Source organism: Babylonia areolata, chromosome 17 (genome assembly GCF_041734735.1).
Source record: "Babylonia areolata isolate BAREFJ2019XMU chromosome 17, ASM4173473v1, whole genome shotgun sequence".
Classification (NCBI taxonomy): domain Eukaryota; kingdom Metazoa; phylum Mollusca; class Gastropoda; order Neogastropoda; family Buccinidae; genus Babylonia; species Babylonia areolata.
The window spans coordinates 22808192-22828191 of NC_134892.1; the positions used below are offsets into that span (position 1 = coordinate 22808192).

A 20000-nucleotide genomic window follows, 5' to 3' on the forward strand; every position below is an offset into this window, starting at 1 on the left:
TGCTGCTGCTGCTGCTGCTGCTGATGATGATGATGATGATGATGCTGATACTGCTGCTGCTCTCCAGCCACCATCATTTCTCTTGCCTGTCTGTCCCCTCCATTTCAGTTTGTTTTTCAAGGAGGCGTCACTGCGATCGGGCAAATCCATAATGATACGCTGCACCACATCTGTTGTGCAGATGCCTGACAGCAGCATATCCTGACGAGCTTTGTCAGGCCTTGAGTTAAGCAAATGCTAGAACGCAGAGGGAGTGGGGGTGTGGGAAGGGGGGGGGGGAACGGGGGGAGGGGCTTGTCAAACCTTCGCTGAGAAGGGCTTCATCCCTGACGAGCCACCGTAAGCTTATTCCCCTTGTCTGTTTATCTCCGTCCACAACCACCCTTCGGTTATTTCCCTTGTCTGTTTATCGCCGTCCACAACCACCCTTCGGTTATTTCCCTTGTCTGTTTATCCTGTCCACAACCACCCTTCGGTTATTTCCCTTGTCTGTTTATCGCCGTCCACAACCACCCTTCGGTTATTTCCCTTGTCTGTTTATCTCCACCACAACCACCCTTCGGTTATTTCCCTTGTTTATTTAACTCCATTACCGTCCTGCGGTTATTTCCCTTGTCTATTTAACTCTTCCACTACCGTCCTTCGGTTATTCCCCTTGTCTGTTTATCTCCACCACAACCACCCTTCGGTTATTTCCCTTGTCTGTTTAACTCCTCCGTTACCGTCCTTCGGTTATTTCCCTTGTCTGTTTATCCCGTCCACAAGCAACCTTCGGTTATTTCCCTTGTCTGTATTACTCCTCCACTACAGTCCTTCGGTTATTTCCCTTGTCTGTTTATCCCGTCCACAACCACCCTTCGTTATTTCCCTTGTCTGTATTACTCCTCCACTACCACCCTTAGGTTATTCCCCTTGTCTGTTCACCCCCTTCACAAACATTTACACTCTACAACCCTGGCTTTTTTTTTTTTTTTTGCTTTTTTTTTTCTTTTTAAATCTCTACCACAGAATATCTGACACTGCTCCACTTTAAAGCCTTGCACTTCTAATCGTAAAACGTACTTGTTTCAACAACAAAATACTGATCATTCTCCATCTCCAGAACTGTCCTTGGGTGTGTGCATCGATGTGTCTGTGTGCAGTGAGTTTGTATCTAGACATTTTATTACGGGGAGAGGTAGGAGAGGTGAGTGATGTTATATATATATATATATATATATATATAAATTTTTTAAATTTTATCGGAGACATGGCAGTACAAATCACCATGCATTCTTTTAAGTAATATTAGTTAGTTTTTGTGTTGATTTAAAAATAAATAGTTTTTAAAATGTATTTAAAAAAAAAAAGTAACATGTTTTTATTCACTTTCACCACCTGTCGCTATGGAAACGCATCCAAAATGGACGCCAAACAAATTCAAATGCTTAGATAGTGTGTTTAGCGATATCGTAGCTTGATATCGTCATTCCTGTGCCCTGTTCACAAGAGGTGTGTCTTTAAATACCCTTTGCACATACAGATGTACATAATAATAACAATTATTATGATTATTATTATTATTGTTGTTGTTGTTGTTGTTGTTGTTGTTGTTTCGTCGTCATTATTATCATCATTATGATTATTATTATTATTATTATTATTATTATTATCATCATCATCATCATCATCATCATCATCGTTGTTGTTTTTGTTGTTGTTGTTGTTGTATATATGTATATTTATTTAAAATCGATTAAAGAAAATACATTTGGAAAAAAAACACCACTACTACTAGTAATGATGATGATGATGATGATGATGATAATGATAATAACAATGATTATGATGGTGATGATTATTACTATTATAATTATTATCATTATTTTTTATCATTATACGAAGGTACCGTCCCTACCACCAACACATCCCCATCAACAACTGTGGGGCCTTCTCAGTCAGGAACGGTCAAAGGTATGCACTGTCAATTTTTTCCTTCTTCAGTTTTGTGAAAGAGTAGATGTGGGCGAAATGTATGACAGTGATTGAATGAAAGTCACTTTTTGTGTTGAATGTGTTGATAGTTGTCAAAGTGATGCCACTGTTTGTGTTGAGAGTGTGGAGTGATGGTCTAGAGGTAACGCGTCCGCCTAGGAAGCGAGAGAATCTGAGCGCGCTGGTTCGAATCACGGCTCAGCCGCCGATATTTTCTCCACCTCCGCTTCACCTTGAGTGGTGGTCTGGACGCCAGTCATTCGGATGAGACGAACAACCGAGGTCCCGTGTGCAGCATTCACTTAGCGCACGTAAAAGAACCCACGGCAACAAAAGGGTTATTCCTGGCAAAATTATGTAGAAAAATCCACTTCGATAGGAAAAACAAATAAAACTACACGCAGGACAAAATTTAAAAAAAAAAAAAAAAACAGGGAGGGGCGGGGGTGGGGGGTGGGGCGCTGTGGTGTAGCGACATGTGGATTAATAAAGAGTTTTTGGTTAACTGATTGATCGAATGATTGTGAAAGTGTAGTCACTTTTTTGTGTTGAGTATTTAACATTTGCGAAAGTGAAGTCACTTTTTGTGTTGAGCATGCTAATGTTTGTGAAAGTTATGCCACTTTTTGTGGCATGTTAACATTTGTGAAAGTGAAGACAATTTTTGTGTTGAGTATGTTAATGTTTGTGAAAGTTATGTCACTTTTTGTGGTATGTTAATGTTTGTGAAAGTGAAGTCATTTTTTGTTGTTGTTGAACATGTTAATGTTTGTGAAAGTGAAGTCACTATTTTGTGTTGAGTATGTAAATGTTTGTAGAAGTGAGGAAACATTTTTGTGTTGAGAATGTTAGTGTTTGTAGAAGACAGAGTGTTTTATGTGGGAATGTGTGTGTGTGTGTGTGTGTGTGTGTGTGTGTGTGTGTGTGTGTGTGTGTGTGTGTGTGTGTGTGTGTTCAATGTTTATTGTAAAACGCTTTGAGCTACCACTCAGGGAGGAAAGCGCTCAACAAATACCCACGATTATTGTTATGATTATCAAACTGCCGCATCGAATGAGTTTCTTTCAAAACAACATAGTTCCGTCTGTCTCACAATGAACAATTAATGGACTTGTTTCAGGTCAAAAGGAAAGCCACACAATGTGTCATATTTTCAGTGCTTGGAGATACGTTATATAGTCTTACATTTTCCAGCTAATTCCTATCATGCAGAAAGAGCGGAGGAAAAGGCTCACAAGTTGTGTGCAAAATACGCAGGTCCGCAGTGACGTGTTGGCGTGTTGTTGGTGACGTACAACACACAATCATGTGTTTGGATCGCAATGTTAACTTTTAACTGTAGTAATTCAATTGCAAGATAAGAAAATAACCTTGAAATAGGAGATTATAATACTCCTATTTCTACTGCATTTCTACATTTCACGGGAACTCGGTTTATCGTCTCATCCGAATGACTAGCGTCCAGACCACCACTCAAGCTCTAGTGGATGGGGGAGAAAATATCGGCGGCTGAGCGGTGAATCGAACCAGCGCGCTCCAGATTCTCTCGCTTCCTAGGCGGACACGTTACCTCTAGGCCATCATTCCACTCCATCACTGCTGCTGCTGCTGTTGCTGCTGCTGATGATGATCGTACTGCTGCTGCTGCTGTTGATGATGCTGATGATGATGACGATACTGCTGCTGCTGCTGCTGATGATGATGATGATGATGCTGTTGCTGATACTGCTGCTGCTGATACTGTTGCTGCTGCTGCTGCTGCTGCTGCTGCTGCTGATGATGATGATGATGATGATGATGATGATGAGAATACTGCTGCTCTCCAGCCACCATCATTTCCCTTACCTGTCTGTCCCCTCTATTAAATATTTTTTTCAGTTTGTTTGTTTTTTCAAGGAGGCGTCACTGCGATCGGGCAAATCCATAATGATACGCTGCACCACATCTGTTGTGCAGATTCCTGACAGCAGCATATCCTGACGAGCTTTGTCAGGCCTTGAGTTAAGCAAATGCTAGAACGCAGAGGGAGTGGGGGTGGGGGTGGTGGGAAGGGGGGATGGAGGGGCTTTTCAAACCTTCGCTGAGAAGGGCTTCAGCCCTGACGAGCCACCGTAAGCTTATTCCCCTTGTCTGTTTATCTCCGTCCACAACCACCCTTCAGTTATTTCCCTTGTCTGTTTATCGCCGTCCACAACCACACAGGTTATTTCCCTTGTCTGTTTATCATGTCCACAACCACCCTTCAGTTATTTCCCTTGTCTGTTTAACTCCTCCACAACCACCCTTAGGTTATTTCCCTTGTCTGTTTACCCCCTTCACAAACATGTACACTCTACAACCCTGGCTTTTTTCTCATTTTTGTTGTTGGAAATCTCTACCACAGAACATCTGACACTGCTCCACTTTAAAGCCTTGCACTTCTAATCGTAAAACGTACTTGTTTCAACAACAAAATACTGATCATTCTCCATCTCCAGAACTGTCTTTGGGTGTGTGCATCGATGTGTCTGTGTGCAGTGAGTTTGTATCTGGACATTTTATTACGGGGAGAGGTAGGAGAGGTGAGTGATGTTATATATATAAATTTTTAAAATTTTATCGGAGACATGGCAGTACAAATCACCATGCATTCTTTTAAGTAATATTAGTTAGTTTTTGTGTTGATTTAAAAATAAATAGTTTTTAAAATGTATTAAAAAAAAAAAGTAACATGTTTTTATTCACTTTCACCACCTGTCGCTATGGAAACGCATCCAAAATGGACGCCAAACAAATTCAAATGCTTAGATAGTGTGTTTAGCGATATCGTAGCTTGATATCGTCATTCCTGTGCCCTGTTCACAAGTGGTGTGTCTTTAAATACCCTTTGCGCATACAGAAGTACATAATAATAACAATTATTATTATTATTATTATTATTATTGTTGTTGTTGTTGTTGTTGTTTCGTCGTCATTATTATCATCATTATTATGATTATGATTATTATTATTATTATTATTAATATTATTATTATCATCATCATCATCATCATCATCGTTGTTTTTGTTGTTGTTGTTGTATATATGTATATTTATTTAAAATCGATTAAAGAAAATAAATTTGGAAACAAAACACCACTACTACTAGTAATGATGATGATGATGATGATGATGATGATGATAATGATAATAACAATGATTATGATGGTGATGATTATTACTATTATAATTATTATCATTATTTTTTATCATTATACGAAGGTACCGTCCCTACCACCAACACATCCCCATCAACAACTGTGGGGCCTTCTCAGTCAGGAACGGACAAAGGTATGCACTGTCAATTTTTTCCTTCTTCAGTTCTGTGAAAGAGTAGATGTGGGCGAAATGTATGACAGTGATTGAATGAAAGTCACTTTTTGTGTTGAACGTGTTGATAGTTGTCAAAGTGATGCCACTGTTTGTGCTGAGAGTGTGGAGTGATGGTCTAGAGGTAACGCGTCCGCCTAGGAAGCGAGAGAATCTGAGCGCGCTGGTTCGAATCACGGCTCAGCCGCCGATATCTTCTCCCCCTCCACTTCACCTTGAGTGGTGGTCTGGACGCTAGTCATTCGGATGAGACGAACAACCGAGGTCCCGTGTGCAGCATTCACTTAGCGCACGTAAAAGAACCCACGGCAACAAAAGGGTTGTTCCTCGCAAAATTATGTAGAAAAATCCACTTCGATAGGAAAAACAAATAAAACTACACGCAGAACAAGATTAAAAGAAAAAAAAAGGGTGGCGCTGTGGTGTAGCGACACGTTCTCCCTGGAGAGAGCAGCCCGAATTTCACAGAGAAATCTGCTGTGATAAAAAGAAATACAAAATACAAATAATGTTTGTGAAAGTGTAGTCACTTTTTTGTGTTGAGTATTTTAATGTTTGTGAAAATGTAGTCACTTTTTTGTGTTGAATACGCTAATGTTTATGAAAGAGAAGTCACTTTTTTGTGTTGAGGATGTTAGTGATTGTGAGTTTCAGTTTCAGTTTCAGTAGCTCAAGGAGGCGTCACTGCGTTCGGACAAATCCATATACGCTACACCACATCTGCCAAGCAGATGCCTGACCAGCAGCGTAACCCAACGCGCTTAGTCAGGCCTTGAGAAAAAAAAAAAACGGTGAATGAATAATAGATAAGCTTACATAAATAAATTAATTAATTGATAATAATTATGATATAAAAAAGGTAGTAGTAATGATAATAATAATAATAATAATAATAATAATAAATAAATAAATAAATAAGACAACAATGATGATAAATAAGCAAATAAATGGAAAACATGAAGACACACATTCATACATTCACCCACACATGCATAACAGATATGCACCAAACATGCAGTTTCACAGATATAAAAGCACAGTCAAATACATATAAACGTACATGAGCTCCAACACACACACACACCACACACATTACCCTGCACCTCCTCTACCCCCCTCCTCCACACACTCATTTCTAGTCTATGTATCGCAGCTTCCACGGCACACACACACACACACACACACACACACACAGATGAACACTTACTTGTATATATATATATATATATATATATATATATATATATATATATCCCAATATCCTGTTGCTCCCACAGTGTAGCCATGCATACACTCACATACCTCATCCTCTACCCCACCTCCTCTCTGCACCCCCACCTCCCCCTCACACACACACACACACACACACACACACACACACACACACACACACACACGCACACACACGCACATGCACAGGACTCTCCTGACACTTGTGTACACTTACACTCTCGCACATGCACAAACGCACTCAAAAACACAGACCCACACATACACACAAACACACACATACACACACGCACAGAGGCTGCCACTGATTGGCCGCGAGAGGGATGGGAAAAGAACTCTGATGCCAATCGTGATTGTGAAAGTGAAGTAACTATTTTTTGTGTTGAGTATGTGATTGTGATTGCACAACTTAATTTCCATGTGGATTAATAAAGTGTTTTTGATTGATTGAATGATTGTGAAAGTGTAGTCACTTTTTTGTGTTGATTATTTAACGTGTGCGAAAGTGAAGTAATGTTTGTGTTAACTATGTTAATGTTTGTGAAAGTGAAGTCATATTTGTGTTGAGTATGTTGATATTTGCGAAAGTGAAGTCACTTTTTGTGTTGAGCATGCAAATGTTTGTGAAAGTTATGTCACTTTTTGTGGCATGTTAACATTTGTGAAAGTGAAGTCATTTTATGTGTTGAGTATGTTAACGTTTGTGGAAACGATGTCACTTTTTGTGGTATGTTAACTTTTGTAAAAGTGAAGTCATTTTTTGTTGTTGTTGAACATGTTAATGTTTGTGAAAGTGAAGTCACTATTTTGTGTTGAGTATGTAAATGTTTGTGGAAGTGAGGAAACATTTTTGTGTTGAGAATGTTAGTGTTTGTAGAAGACAGAGTGTTTTATGTGGAAAGGGAATGTGTGTGTGTGTGTGTGTGTGTGTGTGTGTGTGTGTGTGTGTGTGTGTGTGTGTGTGTGTGTGTGTGTGTGTGTGTGTGTGTTCAATGTTTATTGTAAAACGCTTTGAGCTACCACTCAGGGAGGAAAGCGCTCAACAAATACCCACGATTATTGTTATGATTATCAAACTGCCGCATCGAATGAGTTTCTTTCAAAACAACATAGTTCCGTCTGTCTCACAATGAACAATTAATGGACTTGTTTCAGGTCAAAAGGAAAGCCACACAATGTGTCATATTTTCAGTGCTTGGAGATACGAAGATACTTCGGTTCATAAAAGTTATATAGTCTTACATTTTCCAGCTAAGTGACGTGTTGCTGGTGACGTACAACACATCATCATGTGACGTCACCTGAACGCATTATGATAAACAGATCCGGAACTTCCAAGTGTCGTAAACAACAAAACGACAAGAATGATGATGTTAATTGACAAAAACATAGTATGGATAGGAATGATACGTATTTGTTTGATTCCCACAGATTCTGGCTCTGATGAAAAACGAGATGTTGGACCAAATGTCCCCGCTATCGCCGTCGTTGTCTGCGTCTGTGTCGTCATAGTGGGAGCCATAGTGGGAGCCATAGTGGGATGCCTTGTCTACCGCAGAAGGTGAATTTTACAAAGTTGTGTACACTGTACATGTACACCAAAGACCAATCCGGTTGGGGATTCACTGCGAAACAAAATGGAAAAACAGTTAGAGAAGAGAATGCTGCCTACAAAGTCATAACCTCCAGCCTAACGATGGAAGCTGAAGCTGTGACACATGCCCTCCAGTGGCTATTGTCCATCCATATGCCCGGAAACCAACATGCCATGATTCTAACAGACTCAATGAACCTCATACAGAGAATTGAAAACGGAATGGGAAGCCCAGAGTGGCATAAGGCAATGCGCAACTTTCAGATAAAAAAACCTCACATGGTCATACTGCCCGGGACATGCAGGAGTTAAGGGAAATGAGCGAGCTGACAGACTTGCTGGTAACGCAACACCAACGAGCGGCCTACATCTAGGAAAATCGGAAATCCTCAGAAAAGTCAAAGAATATCAAAAGGAACAGGTACAAGGCCATCACACCATCGATCGTCTCAAAGAAATAAAAGCAGAGAGAGGGAGCGGCCGTAAGTCTAGCATGAAAGGTAGAGCACGATGCTTTGCAAATCAAACAAATATCGGCATCATTTCCAAACCAACATTGCGCAAATTTCTTCAAAACGGAACAGAGTCTCTGTGGGCTTTTCCAAATACAATAGACTGAGCAACACACTAGACGCCACGTTCTTGGCATCAGAGATCTTTTCCCATCCCTCTTGCGGCCAATCAGTGGCAGCCTCTGTGCGTGTGTGTATGTGTGTGTTTGTGTGTATGTGTGGGTCTGTGTTTTTGAGTGCGTTTGTGCATGCGTGAGAGTGTAAGTGTACACAAGTGTCAGGAGAGTTCTGTGCATGTGTGTGTGTGTGTGTGTGTTGTGTGTGTGTGTGTGAGGGGGAGGTGGGGGTGCAGGGAGGAGGTGAGGTAGAGGATGAGGTATGTGAGTGTATGCATGCCTACACTATATATATATATATATATGTGTGTGTGGGGGGGGGGGGGGGCTTGGGGGGGGGGAGATATGGGCGTGTGTGTGTGTGCTTGTACAAGTAAGCGTTCATCTGTATGTGTGAGTGTCTGTGTGTGTGCGTGTGCGTGTTTGTGTGTGTGTGTGTGTGTGTGTGTGTGTGTGTGTGTGTGTGTGTGTGTGTGTGTGTGTGTGTGTGTGTGTGTGTGTGCCGTGGAAGCTGCGATACATAGACTAGAAATGAGTGTGTGGAGGAGGGGGTAGAGGAGGTGCAGGGAAATTTGTGGTGTGTGTGTGTGTGTGTGTGTGTGTGTGTGTGTGTGTGTGTGTGTGTGTGTGTGTGTGTGTGTGTGTGTGTGTGTGTGTGTGTGTTGGAGCTCATGTACGTTTATATGTATTTGACTGTGCTTTCATATCTGTGAAACTGCGTTTTTGGGGTATATCTGTTATGCATGTGTGGGTGTATGTGTGAATGTGTGTCTTCATGTTTTATATTTATTTGCTTATTTATCATCATTGTTGTCTTATTTATTTAATTATTTATTTATTATTATTATTATTTTATCATTATTTTCATTACTACTACTTTTTTTATATCATAATTATTATTTATTTATTTATGTCTGTACGCTTATCTATCTATCTATCTATATATTTTTTTTCTCTCAAGGCCTGACTAAGCGCGTTGGGTTACGCTGCTGGTCAGGCATCTGCTTGGCAGATGTGGTGTAGCGTATATGGATTTGTCCGAACGCAGTGACGCGTCCTTGAGCTACTGAAACTGAAACTGTACGGTGGAAAAAATGGTCCCACAAGAAAACCCACACGGCAACAGACAGTGGCAGCACCATGGCCCACCATCACACGCACCACAGACACAACCTGTGATTCTGTGGTTGTCGTCATGTGTACACTTCTCTTTCACGTACACGCACGCATACACTCACACGTACACGCCCACATACATGAATGCATAAGACGTGCATAAGTGGTCAGGTGTGCTTTTTCGATGTGTGCTTTGATCTTTTGCCATTGCTGACATGAACAGAGATGATTAAGGCTTCTTGAACAATCTGGTCAGAAATGTAGTAGAAATAGGAGTATTATAATCTCCTATTTCAAGGATATTTTCTTATCTTGCAATTGAATTACTAAAGTTAAACGTTAACATTGCGATCCAAATCATATTTTTATGCTCACCGTAAAAAATCCAATTTATGCAGGTCTGTTGAAATGTTGTGCTGATTTGTGGTATACAGTCTTAGCCACATCGAATCCGCTGTTAACTAAGATTCAAACAGTTCATATGTATAGGTACGTATCTGTACCGTATCGTATCGTATTCCTCTCATTTCCATGACTTGACTGCTCAGATACTTCAAAACAAAAGTGGTTGGGCCTTACGTATGTACAACGATTCCCACACTGACAGACTTTTCAGGCAAAATGTCTGATCGGGATATCCCGTTGACTGAAATTTTCAGTATGTTCACTCTAGTTAATTTAATACCCTTTTTTGAATATGCGTATTCAGTAAAGACACAGATTGTGCAGTTAGAATCAGAATCAGAATCAATTTTAATATCAATTAAACCTTAAAACGGTTTATAAGACGCGCATGCAACGTTGCATGAAACCACGCACACAAAAAAAGCAAAACAAAATAATAGATAAATATTGAACAAGAGATTGAATCACTCCTGCACACTATGGCGTTTTTGGCAGCAGTTAGTGTCATTGTGCCTGGCCTGCTCAGGGTTTCCTTCTTCTTTACTTTTAACTGGGGACAAGAAACACAATGTCATACCGCTCCAAAGGAAATGATTGACAAACGTGGCTTCCTCCGTTATATTATTGGCATTACCATCATTATCCATGTCTTGTTCTTTTTATTTCAGACGTATTCGTCAGTGTGGTCAATCCCCGGAGAAGCAGATGGAAGAAAATGGAAGAGAGGTAGTGGAGCTAGAAGCACGGGAACAACGGGGTGAACATGAAGCAGGAGGTGAACACGGGTAAGTGATAGTGAACACACAGACACGTGGGTGTGAACCGTGATACAGTTGTGTCAGAAACACATGTAAGCTAAATGTTATGATTCAGCTGTGTCAACATTTCCCCTACATTATATTATTATATTATGGAGATACGTGTCTGTGTGTGTATAAACGAACAAGCTATTGTTAAATGCATGTGTGTGTGCGTGCGCGTGTGTTTATTGCTGGGTGTGTGGGTGGGTGAACTACACATGAAACCGCATCATGCAGTTTATCTGTAAGAGATAAGGTACTATTGAATCTCGTGTCGAACTTCTACAAAATGACTTATTTTGTACGGATGCGTCTATGGGTGTGTTGTTCTAATTTCCAGACACTGCAAGTGTCTGTATCTCTCGGGTCTGGTTGACGCCAGGATATCATAATGACAGGAAGCGTAGAGTACAGCCTCACGTAGTCCTAAACCTAAATGGGCCTCCATAGCAACATATTCATCATCACCGTTGTTATCCTCATCATCCTTCATCAATAAAAAAAAAAAGTCTCAAATTTTATGGCCTTTCATGCCCTGCTCTCATGGTGACCTCAGTTTCGATCCCTTCCACTTCCGCGCTTGGGGTGAGTCTTGTCAAGGTTTTCAGTGTCCTATTCTTTGGCGTATTCGGGGGTACAGTCACTGGAGGAACATGGTCGTGGTCTCGTTGGCTCTGTGTTTCGTCACCCCTGACCCCCCCCCCCCCTCCCCACCCCTCCCCCCAGCCTATACACATACATACATACATACATACATACATACATACATACATACATACATACGTTCTTATCAAAAGCAAGAAATGGGTAAGTAAACTGTCATATTCTGCTACACCATTGGCAATATCATCAATATCCCTGTTCATGTTCTTGTGGTTTCAGCAGCAGTGGTCCATCCTCTCTACAACAAGCTGAAAGCAGAGCAGGTGCTGAACCTGAGTAAGTTGAAGCGAACACACACAGACACGTGCGTGTGTGAAGTCAGTTATGTCCGATACATATGTACATTATTACAGTTCATCTGTGTGGAATTTGATAATTCCCCTACGTTGTATTTTATCGCAGGAATGTGTGTCGTCCGTATACATTGGTAATTTTTTTTGGCGTTCTTTGTGTGTGTGTGTGTGTGTGTGTGTGTGTGTGTGTGTGTGTGTGTGTGTGTGTGTGTGTGTGTGTGTGTGAGAGAGAGAAAGAGTGAGAGAGAGAGAGAGTTCTGAACCCATTCCCGGGAGTCACAAAGGCCCGGACCACTGGGATGGTAATCAAGACAAAATCCATTTTTCGTGAAGGCAACTTACCTTTGCCATGGTGGGGATCCGCAGGTACAATTTAAAGTTTTTTCACCAAAGACAAGCATGCCTTCCCCTGCTATATTATTGGCATTATCATCATTATCCATATTCTTGTTCTTTTTATTTCAGACCTATTCGTCAGCGTGATCAATCCCCGGGGATGCCGATGGAAGAAAGTGGAAGAGGGGTAGGGGAGCCAGAAGCACAGGAACAACGGGGTGAACATGAAGCAGGAGGTGAACACGGGTAAGTGATAGTGAACACACAGACACGTGGGTGTGAACCGTGATACAGTTGTGTCAGAAACACATGTAAGCTAAATGTTATGATTCAGCTGTGTCAACATTTCCCCAACATTATATTATTATATTATGTAAATACGTGTCTCTGTGTGTATTAAGGAACAAGCTATTGTTAAATGCATGTGTGTGTGCGTGCGCGTGTGTTTATTGCTGGGTGTGTGGGTGGGTGAACTACACATGAAACCGCATCATGCAGTTTATCTGTAAGAGATAAGGTACTACTGAATCTCGTGTCGAACTTCTACAAAATGACTTATTTTGTACGGATGCGTCTATGGGTGTGTTGTTCTAATTTCCAGACACTGCAAGTGTCTGTATCTCTCGGGTCTGGTTGACGCCAGGATATCATAATGACAGGAAGCGTAGAGTACAGCCTTACGTAGTCCTAAACCTAAATGGGCCTCCATAGCAACATATTCATCATCATCGCTGTTATCCTCATCATCCTTCATCAATATAAAGAAAGTCTCAAATTTTGTGGCCTTTCATGCCCTGCTCTCATGGTGACCTCAGTTTCGATCCCTTCCACTTCCGCGCTTGGGGTGAGTCTTGTCAAGGTTTTCAGTGTCCTATTCTTTGGCGTATTCGGGGGTACAGTCACTGGAGGAACATGGTCGTGGTCTCGTTGGCTCCTCTGTGTTTCGTCACCCCTGACCCCCCCCCCCCCCCTCCCCACCCCTCCCCCCAGCCTATACACATACATACATACATACATACATACATACATACGTTCTTATCAAAAGCAAGAAATGGGTAAGTAAACTGTCATATTCTGCTACACCATTGGCAATATCATCAATATCCCTGTTCATGTTCTTGTGGTTTCAGCAGCAGTGGTCCATCCTCTCTACAACAAGCTGAAAGCAGAGCAGGTGCTGAACCTGAGTAAGTTGAAGCGAACACACACAGACACGTGCGTGTGTGAAGTCAGTTATGTCCGATACATATGTACATTATTACAGTTCATCTGTGTGGAATTTGATAATTCCCCTACGTTGTATTTTATCGCAGGAATGTGTGTCGTCCGTATACATTGGTAATTTTTTTTGGCGTTCTTTGTGTGTGTGTGTGTGTGTGTGTGTGTGTGTGTGTGTGTGTGTGTGTGTGTGTGTGTGTGTGTGTGTGTGTGTGTGTGTGTGTGTGAGAGAGAGAGAGAAAGAGAGAGAGAGAGAGAGAGTTCTGAACCCATTCCCGGGAGTCACAAAGGCCCGGACCACTGGGATGGTAATCAAGACAAAATCCATTTTTCGTGAAGGCAACTTACCTTTGCCATGGTGGGGATCCGCGGGTACAATTTAAAGTTTTTTCACCAAAGACAAGCGTGCCTTCCCCTGCTATATTATTGGCATTATCATCATTATCCATATTCTTGTTCTTTTTATTTCAGACGTATTCGTCAGCGTGATCAATCCCCGGAGATGCGGATGGAAGAAAGTGGAAGAGGGGTAGTGGAGCTAGAAGCACAGGAACAACGGGATGAACATGAAGCAGGAGGTGAACACGGGTAAGTGGTAGTGAACACACAGACACGTGTGTTTGCTAGAAATTATTATTCCATAAGTATTTTAGATCTTTACTGAACTTCCTCCCAAAACTTTTAGCTTTATTCTATTCTATAATGCATGAAACTGCTTTAATTTGATGAAACTGCTGTATGTAGTTTCCAGTTTATAAACTTGTATTATATTACTTGTATTGAAAAAGCTGTCCTGAAGCAGCTCAACAATCACCTTTGTTTCAACAATCTCATCCACCCATTTCAGTCTGCCTATCGTGCTGATCACAGCACCGAAAGCACTCTCCTCCACATCCTGAATAACCTACTGCTAGCGTCCGACTCAGGACAGATCTCCCTTCTCACTCTTCTCGACTTGTCAGCCGCCTTTGACACGATAGACCATTCAATCCTTATTTCCTGTCTTCATTTTACATTTGGTATCAGCGGCACTGTTCTAAACTGGTTCAAATCTTATCTCACTGATCGATTCCAGTCTGTCATTGTTGATAATTTCCAGTCTGAACCCGTTAAAATTGAACATGGAGTCCCACAGGGATCTGTTTTAGGCCCAGTGCTCTTCACACTGTACACTGCTCCTCTCGCTGAAATTATCAACCGCCATAATGTCAGTCATCATTCTTATGCTGATGACACTCAACTCCAGAAGAGTGATACACCTGGAAAACCTGTCGTCGCTCTTGCAAGAAACATCCAACTGCTTCCTGGATATTCAAAATTGGATGACTCTAAATAAGTTACAATTGAACGCGGACAAAACTGAAGCAATGAGCATAGGAACTAAACAAAAAATCTCTTCCATCACAACTGACACAATGAAACTTGGCAGTACATCCATCCCTCTTTCCAGTTCAGTCAGGAACCTCGGCGTTGTCCTTGACAACACACTGTCCATGCAAAAATTTGTCAGTCAGACATGTCAATCCTGCTACTGTCAAAGTTGATATGTGTCATAGTAGGTGACAGTAGAATTAAATTTGGCAGTACCTTTGCTGATGGTGCCACCTTTTTCTTCAGGGACACTGAGGAAGAAACTGTGGAGACACCTGAGAAGACACCTGAGGAGGAGGAGGAGAAAGAACCTTTGCTTCTCCCAGGGACCCACCGGTGGTGATGAAGATGAAAACGCTGAAGACGAAGACCTGAATGTGTAGAGATGAGTCTGATCCCAGATCCTATGGCCGGACAGTCTTTCACCACAACTGGGTAACACTTTTACTTCTTTCAACCCGTGTCGTTTTATTTTGGGGGAAAAACGCAATCCTCAACAAAAGCAACCCTCAACAAAAGCAATCCTCAACAAAAGCAACCCTCAACAAAAGCAATCCTCAACAAAAGCAACCCACAAAAGCAACCCTAAAAAAAAGCAACTCTCAACAAAAGCAACCCTCAACAAAAGCAATCCTCGGCAAAAGCAATCCCTCAACAAATCGATCGATGGTGTGATGGCCTTGTACCTGTTCTGTTTTTATATTCTTTGACTTTTCTGAGGATTTCCAATTTTCCTAGATGTAGGCCACTCGTTGGTGTTGCGTTACCAGCAAGTCTGTCAGCTCGCTCATTTCCCTTAACACCTGCATGTCCCGGGCAGTATGACCATGTGAGTTTTTTAATCTGAAAGTTGCGCATTGCCTTATGCCACTCTGGGCTTCCTATTCCGTTTTCAATTTTCTGTATGAGGTTCATTGAGTCGGTTAGAATCATGGCATGTTGGTTTCCGGGCGTATGGATGGACGATAGCCACTGGAGGGCATGTGTCGCAGCTTCAACTTCCATCGTTAGGCTGGAGTTTGTGACTTTGTAGGCAGCATTCTCTTCCCAGATTGTTTTTCCATTTTGTTTCGCAGTGAATCCCCAACCAGACTGGTCTTTGGTGACTGAGCCATCTGTGTATATGATGATGTCCTCTTCTTTACTGTTTTCTTCTACGAGTAGCTTCACTTCCGCATCAGTTTTGCCCTCTGGCCATTCCAGACAATGTCTTCCTAGAGTGGGTGAAATGGCTGTGTTGAATAGATGGTTGAGGTTTTCGGGGTTTTTCTCCCATTCTTTTGTTTCTTTCAGGTCTTGTAGTCGGCATACTAGCTGGATTGTGTCTTCTGCTTGCCCCATCCATGATCTTCCTCGTCCTAGACGGCTGCCTTTTGGTTGTTTGACTGCGTCATGCAGTGGGTTTTGAGGGTTTTCTAATGCGTTGAAGTAGGTCTTGACCTGTTCTAACTTGTTTCTGGCCTGCAATGAAGGAAGGTCAAGCAGGTATCGCATGGTTTCTGTGGGCGTGTCTTTTGTTGTTCCAAGGATCAGCCTCATAGCTTCATTTTGTACTCTTTCTAATTTTAGGAGGTTGCTTTGAGACGGTGTTGTTAGCCCAAGTCCGTAGTCGTTCACACTGAGGACGAGTGATTGGTATAGCAGGAAAAGGTGGCGTTGTTCAATACCTTTGGTTGCCATTGCTTTTAAGACTGAAAGGCCCTTTTTGCATTTGAGAACAGTATTTTCCGTATGTTTTCTGAAGGTCAGCATCCTGTCGAAGTGTATTCCTAGGTAGCGTAGGCATTCAGTTTTCTCGATTTGAATCCCATCGAAAGACACAGAAGGTGGTGATTTGCTCGCGGTTTTGTTGTTGAGGGTGCACAGCAACGTTTGGGCTTTCACTGGATTGATGGAAGATCCTGTGTCTTTGCACCATTGAGCAATATTGTTTAGTTGTTTCTGGACGGCTTTAGTTCTTTCCTGAGCATCTTTCGAAGTTTTGAAGACCAGGCCATCATCTGCAAGTGTAAGCACCCGAGCTATTCCATTGTTGTTTAAGTCTGCAAGGCCCTTCGTGTAGACATTGTAGAGGACAGGAGAGAGCGGAGACCCTTGTGGCAGTCCCATGGATAGTTTAGAAGGTGCAGACATCCAATCTCCGAGGCGTAGGACGACGGTTCTTTACTGAAGCGCTGCTGCTATCCATCTTGTCAGTGTCAAACTTACTCCATACCTTAGTAGCAGCTCCATGAGGTGCGCAAACTGGACTTTATTGTAGGCATCTTCAAGGTCGATTGCTACTGCTAGTGTTTCTTCTTTTCTTTTCTTTTTTTTCTTTTCTTTTTTCATCATCAACAACAAACTAACGAACGAACAAACAAATAAACAAACAAAATAGGTATGGAGGAAACACACTTCATCATACTTATAAAATCATAGAAGCTTTTTCTTTTACTCATGTGTATTTTAGTTTTCTGCTTGTGTGTCTGCTTGTGTGTCTCCTTGTGTGTCTGCTTGTAGGAAGTACTTGAAGTAGGCAGTGTGTGCTGCCTTAGTGTGTGTTGCTTTTGCTAAGTAGGGTGAACTGCTTGGAATCGAACCAACAACACTCTAGAACACAGTTTTTTACATATATATTAGAGGGTTTTTTCTGTCGGTTGTTTACTTACGAAAAAAATCTAGAAGATAAAAAATATATACTTCCCCAGGCAGCAGTTTTCAGCTGCGAAGTTATCTCCCTTGTCCTGCAACAGAATGACGCATGTTGTCCAGCATCAATCCAGAATTTTCACATGTCAAAGCAATCATTGTAATCCTAACTTACATCAAAACCATAACTTCTAATCAAACCCCGAGCACACGTTTTTCTTTTTGTTTGTGCGGGACCAAGAATGCCAAGAATGTCAGTGTCGGACTCTGCCACCTCGCGTGGCTGAAAACGATTGAGTAAATATATCTGTGTGGACAGTGTTGGATGGGTCTGATAAGATTGATTGAATATATCTGTGTGGACAGTGTTGGATGGGTCTGATAAGATTGATTGAATATATCTGGGTTAACAGTGTTGGATGAGTCTGACAAACTATCTTTTTAAAAGGGATATCTTCATCAATTGAGAAGATAATGTGTGATTCTGATATTCTGACATCTCTTAAACAAATATGTAATGTGTCACTAAGTTCCAGCTATAATTATCATATACGAGGGAAACAGTAGTATCTGTCAGAATCTGTCAGGCATTGGAATTCCGATCCAGTGTTCAACCAACGGATCTTTTATCTTTAAGAGAGAGAGAGAGAGAGTGCATCATTTGATTTGGTGAGAACAATTGTAATTATGGCAGTATGGGGTCTAAACTATTATCTGATAACGATGTAAATTGATAAACAATTGTTATCATGACAGTTTGTCGGCAAAACAACTTTTAAAATTTTTTGATAATGATATTTGTAGATATATAATGATAGTCATGCCGATGTGTCTTATTTAGAAACAATAAGAAATAAAATGTGATCTTTGACCTGTTTCAGATACCATTTTCATTGTCATCATCGTCGTGGTTATCGTCATCATCAAATTATTTTTTTTAAAAGCAAGGATGTATAAGATCGACAGGTAATGATGACTATTGCGATATTGATGATAGTGGTTGTTACTGTTGGTGATGCGTAAGAAACGTAAAACTGCAGGGTGTTTATTGTATCAGGTATTGTGGTTGTGAGAAATTTCACTGCCAGTAACGAACGCCCAAACCATGATCAGCATGTTTACCGAAACAGCATCGTGACACTCTGTTCAGCTTCTTGCCACGTGTTCAGCATTTGCCCAGTTGTTTGCTTCAGTTGTGGATCAAGGCACAGAGCCGGCATTGAATGATAGGAGAACTAGGTCACAAGCAAAAGATACCCAGAGAGTAGTTTCCTGACTAGGAAACACTCTGGTTTCAAAGAACTTTTGCATCTGGACCTTTATTTATTTAGTTATCTGGTAAAGAAACTGTGATATCCGAATCCGTCCACTCTACACACCAGTATCCCCTTACCGTCATGTGCCTGTCTTCCCGTCCAATGACATGACTGTTATTTATTTATTTATTTATTTATTGACCATTTCTGAGTGAGAACAAATTTCTATTAATAGGTTCATTATGCAAACGTCACGCGAAGAAAAGAGGCTACTTATGACACAACTTCTCTCAGTGCATATACTATTTAATAAACAATATCTCAGCATCGTGTCAAACTGCGTATGAAACAGAGAAATAAAGAAAATGTCCTTAAAATACGGAACTTTTTTTTCATTTTTTTTTCACCTGCGCTGCAATCCTAAACCCAAAAATTTAATGAGGTTGGAAATTACCGGCCTTTGTTTATCAGAAACTCGATCAAGCTTCATTACCCTGAAAACCGATGCCTGCATCCTAACTCACATCAAAACCATAACCTCTAATCAAACCTCGAACACACGTTTTTCTTTTTGTTTGTGCGGAACCAAGAATCTCAAGAATGTCACTGTCAGCCTCTCCCTCCTCGCGTGGCTGAATAAGATTGGCTGAATATATCTGGGTGGACTACCCCTACCCCTGTCCTAATCTACCCCCACTACCCCCCCCCTGTCCTACTGTACCCCCAATACCCCTCCCCCTGTCCTACTCTACCCCCACTACCCCTCCCCCTGTCCTACTCTACCCCCACTACCCCTCCCCCTGTCCTACTCTACCCCCACTACCCCTCCCCCTGTCCTACTCTACCCCCTTCCTCCTGTCCTACTGTACCCCCCACTACCCCTCCCCCTGTCCTACTCTACCCCCCACTACCCCTCCTCCTGTCCTACTCTACCCCCCACTACCCCTCCTCCTGTCCTACTCTACCCCCCACTACCCCTCCCCCTGTCCTACTCTACCCCCCACTACCCCCCCCCCCCGTCCTACTCTACCCCCCACTACCCCTCCCCCTGTCCTACTCTACCCCCCACTACCCCTCCTCCTGTCCTACTCTACCCCCCACTACCCCCCCCCCGTCCTACTCTACCCCCCACTACCC

At 41.8% G+C, this 20000-nt stretch overlaps 1 protein-coding gene across 10 annotated transcripts in view; it reads left to right on the top strand.

Annotated features, from left to right (window-relative positions):
- Positions 1-19802, top strand: part of LOC143291758 (uncharacterized) — a 26497-nt gene extending 6695 nt beyond the window's left edge. For 3 of the 10 annotated variants that reach the window (XM_076601888.1, XM_076601883.1, XM_076601879.1), the window contains 9 exons: positions 1885-1953; positions 5215-5283; positions 7984-8113; positions 10964-11080; positions 11978-12034; positions 12517-12633; positions 13518-13574; positions 14077-14193; positions 15223-19802. In XM_076601888.1, the coding sequence (XP_076458003.1) occupies positions 1885-1953; positions 5215-5283; positions 7984-8113; positions 10964-11080; positions 11978-12034; positions 12517-12633; positions 13518-13574; positions 14077-14193; positions 15223-15319 (830 nt within the window). In that variant the 3' untranslated portion in view covers positions 15320-19802. The remainder of the gene's footprint in view (positions 1-1884; positions 1954-5214; positions 5284-7983; positions 8114-10963; positions 11081-11977; positions 12035-12516; positions 12634-13517; positions 13575-14076; positions 14194-15222) is intronic. The other 7 variants (XM_076601889.1, XM_076601885.1, XM_076601882.1 and 4 more) reach the window with 6 other exon arrangements.
- Positions 19803-20000: the final 198 nt, after the last annotated feature.